Source organism: Phocoena phocoena, chromosome 19 (genome assembly GCF_963924675.1).
Source record: "Phocoena phocoena chromosome 19, mPhoPho1.1, whole genome shotgun sequence".
NCBI classification, from domain to species: domain Eukaryota; kingdom Metazoa; phylum Chordata; class Mammalia; order Artiodactyla; family Phocoenidae; genus Phocoena; species Phocoena phocoena.
Genome location: NC_089237.1, coordinates 38735716 through 38745758, shown reverse-complemented (window position 1 = coordinate 38745758; position 10043 = coordinate 38735716). Strand labels below are relative to the sequence as shown.

The window sequence follows — 10043 nt, the reverse complement described above, 5'->3', positions numbered from 1 at the left end:
CTTCCACGTGGGGACACAGGATGGCGGCGGTGGTGGCGGTGGGTGGACCTGACTGGGGGCGGGGGCGCCGCGGCTGGGCGCTCGGGCCGGGGTCCCCGAGGCCGGAGGGAGGCGGAAGTTACGGCCCTTCGGTCCGGGCGGCGTGCATGACGCCCGCCGCGCTTGTCCACACAGGACGAAGCGGCGACGCGCGACGTGCAGCGACTGCTAGTGCAGTTCCAGGATGAGGGCGGGCAGCTGCTGGGCTCCCCATTCGACGTGCCCGTGGACATCACCCCGGACAAGCTGCAGCTCGTGTGCAACGCGCTGCTGGCCCAGGTGAGCGGCGGGCCCGGCGGAGGGCGGGCGGCGCTGCCCTGGTCGGGGACGCAGGGAATCAGGAGACCGAAGGTCTCGGGTACATCCCCACTACTCTCCCACAGGGGTGATAATAACCTGGCGGTGCCGTCTGCCTTGGGGAGGGTCGGAAGATATGATCAGTGTGAGAGCGCTTTACGCGTCCACCATCGGGAGTTCACCCGCGGAGAGAGACCGCGTTTTGAACGCATTGGGTGCATCGTAACAGTGATTCCTTGTCACAGCTCCTCATTATATTCCCATTGTCATTAATATCCCCATTTTACAGTGCTGCCTGAGACCATTCAGTTATTTGTCTGGCACTGCGCAGTAGGTGGTAGATTGGGAGTTGGAAGCCAAGTGTCAGATTCAAAACTCATGCTCTCCTAAGCCGGTGTTTATCAGAATGCTGCCCTCTATTGAGAGGTGGGAGGCTGTGTAAAAATGCAATACCTGGACCCCACCCAAGGCTTACTACACCAGACCCTGGAGTGAAGCAGAGGGTCTACCTTTTTCAGTCAGCTTTTTGGATGCTTCTCACACATTATGCAGCATGGTCTGGTGGTTTAGAAAACGCTGCATAATGCTATATACTAACCCTAATCCTGGACTTTAGTTTTCTTTCTGAAGAACCTGAATTAGGCATTAGCAATAGGACGTTGCGTTAATCACTTAGTTGCTCTGAGCCTCAGTTTTTTTCATCTATCAATATTAATGCCTCCTTCCCAGGGTGGTTGTGAGATTCACATACAGGATTTTGAAGTGGTGTGTGTCTTGCAGTCGCTCTTCAAGGATTAAAAAGGTCTTGCTGAATGGGGAATGAGGCGGGTAACCCAAGCAGGGTGGCTTGAAAAGTAGGAAGCGTTGCCTGCCCACAGCTCACGGAGGGTGGGGGTCCCTGGTGGAGATGGCCTTGCCCATCCTTTGATGGGGGGTGGTTCTCTTTTCTGTTGTCCTCCAGGAGGATCCCCTGCCACTGGCTTTCTATGTCCATGATGCCGAGATCATCTCGTCTCTGGGGAGGACACTGGAGTCACAGGCGGTGGAGACAGAGAAGGTCCTTGACATCGTCTACCAGCCACAGGCTATCTTCAGGGTTCGTGCTGTGACCCGCTGCACCAGCTCCTTGGAGGGTCACAGCGAGGCAGTCATTTCTGTGGCCTTCAGCCCTACAGGAAAGTAAGGACAGCTGCAGAGTCATGGAGGAGAGTGTGGGTGCAGCTGCTGGCGGGGTTGGGGGTCCCCCAAGTTATGCTCAATGGGGCCTCCGGCTGCCTACCATAGACCCAAGCTTTGGGCTCAGGTTGCAAGTAAGGGACTTCCCCGGTGGAGTTTGGTCCCCAAAGGTCAAGGAGACCTGCCTTGGAAGAGCCCTTCCTGGACTTGACCTCAGGAGATCTGAGCTGCAAGCTCACCTCTGTCCCTTCCTAGCCATGTGACCTGGTCAAGTCATTTAACCTCTCTCTGAGTTAGTTGTTCACCTGAGAAATAGGTTTATTTGCTTCTCACAATCCTATGAGGATAGTAAGAAGCTTTAAATCTGGTTATGACTGTTGCCATTCCATTTAGGAAGGACAAGGAGAGAAATGGCTTCCTGGGGTCTTCTCCCAGATGGCATCGGTGTTATATTTCTCCTTCTCATAAGAGGAAATTCCAGTCCCAGATTCTGTTCCCAGAAGATGATTGACTAGGCAGCAGGAATGTACACGTGCGGTGTTTCCGGTGTGCCCCACCCCTTGTCCTCACTGCAGAGGTCAGGTGGACTCTCTTCTTCCCCAGGTACCTGGCCAGTGGCTCTGGAGACACTACTGTGCGCTTCTGGGATCTCAGCACTGAGACACCACATTTCACATGCCAGGGTCAGTACCCAGTTACCCACTTAGGGGGTTTTAACGTAGTGGCGGGTGGCTGATTCACTCAGCTCTTTAGTTCCTGAGGAGGAGAGGAGGCCCAGAGCACATTCCAGCCCCTTGACATCCAGTTAGTGGCTGCCTGTTCCTAGGTAGAGACCTTACCCTTGAGCCCTGCCAGCCACTTACAAACAAGCAGAGACTGGACGGAAGAGTCAGCGTGGGGTTGTGGGCAGGGGCTAACTGCCTGGTAGCAAGCAGAACCAGGCTTAAATCCAGTCTCTGCCATAGTGGTTCTCAAACTTGAACGTGCATCAGAATCACCTGGAGGGCTTGTTAAAATATAGATTTCTGGGTCCCACCCCCAGAATTTTGTCTCCTTAGGTCTGGGGTGTGACCTGAAATTTGCGTTTCAAGTTCCCAGGCATTGCTGATGCTGCTGGCCTGGGGACCTCACACTAGCTGGGTGATCTTGTCGGTAGGCCTTGCTTCCTTTCTAAGCTTTAGTTTTCTCATCTGGAGAATGGGGTGATACATCTTGCTTTGCCCCATACTCTAGAGCTGTCATGAGAATTGTAGGACTGATGTGTGTGAAAGAACTTTATATCATGTAGCGCATAAGGAACTACTAGAAAGTGGCAGTGTTATCTGTGCGGTGATGCACGGCCCTAGCACTTGGGAAGGATTCTCCCTTTGCCTAGGAAGCCTCATCTCTTCTGTTCGATCGTTCAATTATTCAGCAGCTAGCTAAGGAGTTTCTGCAGGGTGCCAGGCATTGCTAGGCAACGGGGATAAAGAAAGGTGTGGTCCTCCTTTCTCCCCCACTGCTTTCTTAGGACACAGACACTGGGTCCTTTGCATATCCTGGTCCCCAGACGGCAAGAAGCTGGCTTCAGGCTGCAAGAATGGCCAGGTAGATGGTCAGGGTAATTAGGCAAGGATTCTGGGGCTTCCTTCCTGCGAGATGGGTCAGAATCAGGTTCTGGGGTCTTCGGGGAGGCGTGAGAGGGGGCGATGGGCGGGGGACACTTGGTGGGACCAGGGGAAGGGTGGGGAGGGTTATTTTCGATGAGCTGCTGTCCTTCAGATTCTCCTGTGGGACCCAAGCACAGGGAAGCAAGTGGGCAGGACCCTTGCCGGCCACAGCAAGTGGATCACAGCCCTGAGCTGGGAGCCCCTCCATGCGTGAGTGACACTGACAGCTGGGTGATTGAGGAGCCAGGGCTTCAAAGCCGTAGCCCTCCCCTGCTTGGTGCAGAGGAGTCTTATGTGAGAGGACAGGGTAGGCAGTCTGACTGGCAGTGACAGCGTGGCAGGCAGTGGGGAAGGTCTTCTGCACCTGTGTTGCGCGGGCGGGGCAGGGGGAGGGCGGTGGTGCTCATCACGGGGCCTGAGAGCCACCTTGCAGCGCAGCCAGATCTTGGGGTCAGGAAGCTGTCGAGACATTATCCCTGGTCTTCGCGCTGGGGATCGGGAGGCAGTGTTGGAAGACAGGCGTTGCCAGGTCAGAAGTGAGGGCATGTCCCCTTTTCTTGCCAGCAACCCCGAGTGCCGCTACGTGGCCAGCAGCTCCAAGGACGGCAGCGTGCGGGTCTGGGACACGGCTGCGGGCCGCTGTGAGCGCATCCTTACTGGGCACACACAGTCAGTCACCTGTCTCCGGTGGGGAGGGGACGGGCTTCTCTACTCCGCCTCCCAGGACCGCACCATCAAAGTCTGGAGAGCTCATGATGTAAGAGCTGGGAGAGGCCCAAAACCAGCCTGGGGAAATCTTGGGCCAGGGAGGTTGACCACTGTTTCCTGGGTGGTTGGGGAAGTGCTTTGGGAATGGGGGTCCTATGGTTTGGTGCTGCATTATAGCGGAGGTTCCAGGACCCCTTAGCATGGCCAGGCTCTGGAAATTTCCTGCTATAGGAAGCCTATTTAGGTTTATCGAACCTGCCGTATCCCAAACTTATTTGACTAGAGCCCGTTTTTTGTGACATTTCCCTTCTGTGAAACATATTTCCAGAAACAGTGCTCTGGGCTGGTACCCTTATTTTACAAATGAGGAGAGACTTGAGCCCAGAGGGGTGATTTGATTCAGATCACAGTGAATGAGGGCCCTGCTTCTGAGTCCCACAGTGCCCATCTTCTGGGGCTGATCTGAGGGGTGCATGTTCCCAGGGGTGGAGACTGCTCTGTGTGTGTCTGACCTGTCTCCCTTCACCCTAGGGCGTGCTGTGCCGGACTCTGCAAGGCCATGGCCACTGGGTGAACACCATGGCCCTCAGCACCGACTACGCCCTGCGCACGGGGGCCTTTGACCCAGCCGAGGCCTCAGTTAACGCCCAAGACCTCCGAGGGTCCTGTGAGTGAGCGGGAGGTGGCGGGGGAAGGAGCCAGTTCTCAAGCTTAACATGCGAGAGGCGGACCTAGGCTGGGGGGGTGGGTACTTGCACTTTGTGTTGGATTTTCTCATCAGCCTTGTTCCTTCTCTCCTTCAATACCTGGACACAGTGCAGGAGTTAAAGGAGAGAGCCCTGAGCCACTACACCCTCGTGCGGGTGAGTATCTGCCAGCGCCACCAGCTCTATGCGCTTCTTCTCCTCGTCCCCAAAACACTGCAGACACTCAGGCCCTTCTCCCTTCTAGCCCCAGCTCAGAACGTACCTTTTCCGGAAAGTTGTTCTGATAATCCTAGTTTCCAATCCTAAAAACCATAATGTGCTGGGGCACATTTATTTCATTTTGTTTTGTTTGCTTATCTGTTTATCTGCAATCCTCAGGTACCTCTCTTTTTTATTTTATTTAGTTTGAGTAACACATTCACATGGTCTAAGGTTCAAGGAAAACAAAAAGGAGAATTCCCTAGTGGTCCAGTGGTTAGGACTCGGCGCTCTCACTGCCAAGGGCCGGGGGTTCGATCCCTGGTCGGGAACTAAGATCCTGCATGCTGCACGGCATGGCCAAAAGAATAAAAGAAATTTTTTTAAATGCAGAGAACACAAAGCAGTAGGGGCCATTTTAGATGGTGGAAAGTCTCTCATCTCTGTTGCACCTTCATCCGTGCCTTCTGGAAGCATCCAGTGCTACCAGTGTCTCGTGTCTCCTGCCAGAGACGTCATGTATACACAGACACATATATGTGTACACTACACACAGTGCAGATACACACGCGTATACAAGCCCACACATAAAATCCTTCCCTTTTTTTTTTTTTTTTTGTGCTGTACGCGGGCCTCTCACTGTTGTGGCCTCTCCCGTTGCGCAGCGCAGGCTCAGCGGCCATGGCTCACGGGCCCAGCCGCTCCGCAGCATGTGGGATCTTCCCGGACCGGGGCACGAACCCGTGTCCCCTGCATCGGCAGGCGGACTCTCAACCACTGCGCCACCAGGGAAGCCCTCCTTCCCCTTTTTAACACACCACTCTGTACCTTGCTTCTTCTTGTAATTATACGTCATAGAAATGGTCCCATCCCATGTTCATGAAGTCTCCCTTTGCGGGGAGTAACCAGCCTCCTTTCTCCAGTCCTGGACTCCATGCTGGTATTGAGCAGTCAGTGGTGTGTTCGCTGCCGAGGTCAGGCTGTCCTCTCTGAGACCATGTGCGCTTTGTGCCTCCCCAGGGCCGGGGCCCAGAGAGGCTGGTGTCTGGCTCAGATGACTTCACCCTGTTCCTGTGGTCCCCGGCGGAGAACAAGAAGCCCCTGGCACGGATGACAGGGCACCAGGCCCTCATCAACCAGGTGCTCTTCTCCGCGGACTCGCGCGTCATCGCCAGCGCCTCCTTTGACAAGTCTATCAAGCTGTGGGATGGCAGGACGGGCAAGTGAGTGGCGGGCGTGGGGAGGGGAGGAGCGACACTCTTCCTCCGGAAGGAGCTTGGCTCTGACACTTCCTAGCTGTGTGGCCCTGGCAAGTGTTTGGGTTTTCTGAGCCTCTTGTTTCCTCTTCTGAATGTGCAGACCCCCTACCTCTCTGCTTTGTTACAAGGATTAAATGAGGTGGTCTGTTTAGCACCATCACTAAGTGGGCGCTGAAAATGCTAGTTGCTTTCATATCTAGGGAGAGGAAATGATGTTAAAGCTGGCCAAGGGAATTGCCTGGTGGTCCAGTGGTTAGGATTCTGTGCTCTCACTGCCAGGGATGCGATCCCTGGTCGGGGAGCTAAGATCTGGAAGCCGCACAGCACGGCCAAAAAAAAAAAAAGCTGGCCAAGGGCTGGGGATGCAGCACAAGTGTAGGTTTGTGGTCCAGTCTTTATCTGGCCCTCCTCAAAGTGAGTCAGTGCATCACCTGGGAGCTTGATGGAAATGCAGAACCTTGGGCCCCATCCCAGACCTTGGGGATCAGATGACCTGCATTTTAAGGTCACCTTTCAAGTCTGAGAAGCACTGCTATGACGAGGCACAGTGCCCTTGCAGTTAGTTAGGAGGAGAGGCAGAGGCATGGGCGAGAAAAGGAGCAAGGAAACACTTGTTGAGGCCGAAGGGGCACCTATGTGTCAGTCTCCGTGTATTTTCACAACACAGCCCTGTGAAATAGATCATACAGTTTCTTTTGTTTCTTTTTTTTTTTTTGGCTGCGTTGGGTCTTCATTGCTGCACGTGGGCTTTCTCTAGTTGTGGCGAGTGGGGGCTACTCTTGGTTGCGGTGCGTGGGCTTCTCGTTGCAGTGGCTTCTCGTGTTATGGAGCATGGGCTCTAGGCGTGCGGGCTTCAGTAGTTGTGGCTCACGGGCTCAGTAGTTGTGGCTCACAGGCTGTAGAGCACAGTCTCAGTAGTTGTGGCTCACGAGCTTAGTTGCTCTGCAGCATGTGGGATCTTCGCGGACCAGGGCTCAAACCTGTGTCCCCTGCATTGGCAGGTGGATTCTTAACCACTGCGCCGCCAGGGAAGCCCTGGTTTCTTTTTAAGATAAGGAAACTGAGTCTCAGAGAGGCCCAACGACTTGCACCAGCAGACACAGCCAGTCTGTCCCGACCCGGTTCCAAGTGGGCCTGCCCACTGTTTCTCCATGCCACCTGTCAGCAGGCACCTGTCATGGTGGTTGGGGGAGGGTGGTGTCGTGCAGATGGGCTAAGCAGACGGCTGCATTGGATTCTGAGGCTTGCAAAGTTGAGCAGGTATGGAGGCCTGGCAAGAAGCATTCTAGAAGCAACTCATTTGGAGAAGTTTTACAGCATCGTAATGACTGGTAAAGATTAAATTGGTCTGGGGTGGGGACCAGACAGTGAGATTTTGTAAAAGTTCCCAGGTAAACCTGACACACAGCCAAGGTTGAGAACCACCGCTGTGGGCATAGAGGACCCTTCAGGCGTGTTTGAAGATCTCATATCCATCCTTATCTTCCTTCCCCTGGCCCAGGTACCTGGCCTCCCTGCGTGGCCATGTGGCTGCCGTGTACCAGATTGCATGGTCGGCTGACAGCCGGCTCTTGGTCAGTGGCAGCAGTGACAGCACACTGAAGGTGTGGGATGTGAAGGCCCAGAAGCTGGCCACAGACCTGCCAGGCCATGCGGATGAGGTGCGGCCAACCCTCGTGGGCAAGTGGTTGAGAGGGAATTGAAGCCTGGCCCTCCTCCCCACCCTCCTCACTGTGCCACCGTCCCCCTCCCCCTCCTCCCTTCAGGTATATGCTGTCGACTGGAGTCCAGATGGCCAGAGAGTGGCAAGTGGTGGAAAGGACAAATGCCTCCGGATGTGAGTTTGGGGGAGGTGGCGGCTCTCCTGCCCTTTGTGACCGTCCCCTGTGGTGTAGAGTTCCAAGGGCTCTCCAGGTGCCCACACTGTCCCGAGACAGTAGCCTCCAGCGTGAGGCGGTAGTTCGTAGCACACGGGATTTTGGAGTCCTGTGACCTAGGTCAAATCCTTGTTCTGCCTTTCAGTGTGCAGTCGTGGAGAGCTTGGTCCACCTGTCTCCTAGGACTTACCAGGAGACAGGAGGATCAAAGATAGGTGAATACACTTTGGATCCTGAGGGTTGTGTACTTGTAAAGGATTGCCACTGTTTGTCACTGGACAGGCTTGGTGGGCATCGCAGGGGCCAGGCCCCTGGATGAGGTCCTGGCCGAGGCAGTGGTGGGCGCCTGGCCTAAGTTCGGGTGGCCGGAGCAGGGACAGTAGCCGGGGCAGGGGGAGTAGACCCAGGGGGGACCACAAGCTCTCCCCCTAGTGGGCTTCTGGGATTGTATGGTGCCTCCCTTTCCCGAGGTGGCATCCCCATCCTGTTCCGTCCCTCTCTCCACAGATGGAGGAGATGAGAAATCCCAAGGATCCCCACCTGGACTCAGCCTCTGCCAGCTGCCTGCCCTGATGGAGATCAAAGGCCGGGGTGATGACCTTGAGAATGAGCGTGGCCTGCCGTCCTCGGACAGACCCCAGTAGCGTCCCTCCCCAGAGCAGGAGGTCGAAGGTCGCGGGAGGTTCTCACTGAGCTCAGCCCTTGGCCATCACTTGGTAGCTCGCTGATGCCAGCACAGGGGAGGCCGAGAGATGACTGGCCCTTACTGCTGCCCCTGCCTCCTTTCCTAAATGCCGTCTATTTAGGGTCAGACCCCAGATTCTGTGACCAAATAAATAACTTATAGTTTGTGTGTTTGGGTTATGATTTCTTGTCCCAGGTTCTCAGGGCTTTACTGAGGACTATGCTAAGTCAGCTTGTCTAGCCCCTCCCTCTGGGCTGCACCAAAACCATGCTGATCAGGAAGTTGCCTTTCCCCTCTTCCCACCGTGCCTACGAGGGAGAGGCCAGCTGAGGCTGGGGAGATGGGCTGAAGCCAGTATGTTAGTGGCCAGAGGATGATGTCAGGCTGTGTTGTCCATCCTGCTGGCACCAGCCACATGAAGATGTTTGCATTAACTAGAATTCAGTCCAGTTAGAAATGCAGTTGTCACACTAGCTCAGGGCTACTTACTGATTTGGACAGCACAGATAGAGGACACTTTGACCACCACAAAGACTTATGCTGGTCAGTGCTGCTCTGGGGTGCTTTCCTCGGCCTCAGACAGCCCCGCTGGGCTCTCGCAGCACAGAGAGGAAGGCAGCGGCTGTCCCGGAGGGTTCCCTCTAACAGGCCGTGCAGTGGTGGGAGCTCTGGAGGAAGCGGGGGTGGTGTAATGGGGAGGATGGCTCTCTGCCCTGTGAAGACTCACATAGTGAAGGGAATCCCCACCAGGACATCCTCAAACCTTTGGCGGAGATCTTGCCCTCCGTGCGTCTTGCGTCCACTTTCTCTCCCAATACCAAGGTGCATCTACTCAGGTTGGCTTCCAAACCATCCTTGTATGGACCGCTCAGGGCCACAGCACTTCTGACATCCTGCTCCTTCTCACCCTCCCCCACCCCATCTGTGCTGTTAAATCATCGCCTGGCTGTGGTTCTTGGCTTCCACCTGGCCCGTCTCTGCAGGGGGGCTGCGTGAGGGGCCGAGGGAGGCAGCGGGCTCTGAGGTCCTACTCGGTGCCAGGCACTGTTCTGTGCTCTCACGTGACCCTCACAGTAACCCTGCAGCCGAACCTGGAAGGGTCAGACCACGTCCCCATGTTTTTGATGAGGAAATTGAGCCCGAGAAGCTTAAGTGGTTTGCCTGTACCCTCACATCCAGGAAGAGACAGAATTAAGTCAGACCCTACCCCCAAAGCTTGTGCACTTTGCATCATGTCCCCCGGAGCTCAAGTCTGAGGCTGACAGTGTGCGGGCTGTCGCTACCTCTGTCCAACATTGCTATTTTTCCTGGTGTATGTTTCAATCTTTGAGGACCATCTCCTCCTCCCATGGGGAAAGGGTGATGTTGTCATCTCATTGCCCCATCCCCTGACCCACCTGGACTCTTGGTCCTGGCAGAAGCCAGGAGGGTGGGTGGCAGCAGCCCAA

The 10043-nt window shown here is 55.3% G+C and overlaps 1 protein-coding gene across 1 annotated transcript; it reads left to right on the top strand.

Moving 5' to 3' along the window:
- On the top strand, positions 1–8554 carry NLE1 (notchless homolog 1). The gene is made up of 14 exons (XM_065898020.1): positions 1–38; positions 175–318; positions 1298–1515; positions 2116–2195; positions 3023–3099; positions 3274–3371; positions 3726–3918; positions 4401–4536; positions 4686–4732; positions 5795–5997; positions 7535–7694; positions 7800–7870; positions 7929–7981; positions 8418–8554. Exons 1-14 carry the CDS (start codon positions 21–23, stop codon positions 8552–8554), a joined length of 1635 nt encoding a protein of 544 aa, XP_065754092.1. The 5' UTR covers positions 1–20.
- Positions 8555–10043: the final 1489 nt, after the last annotated feature.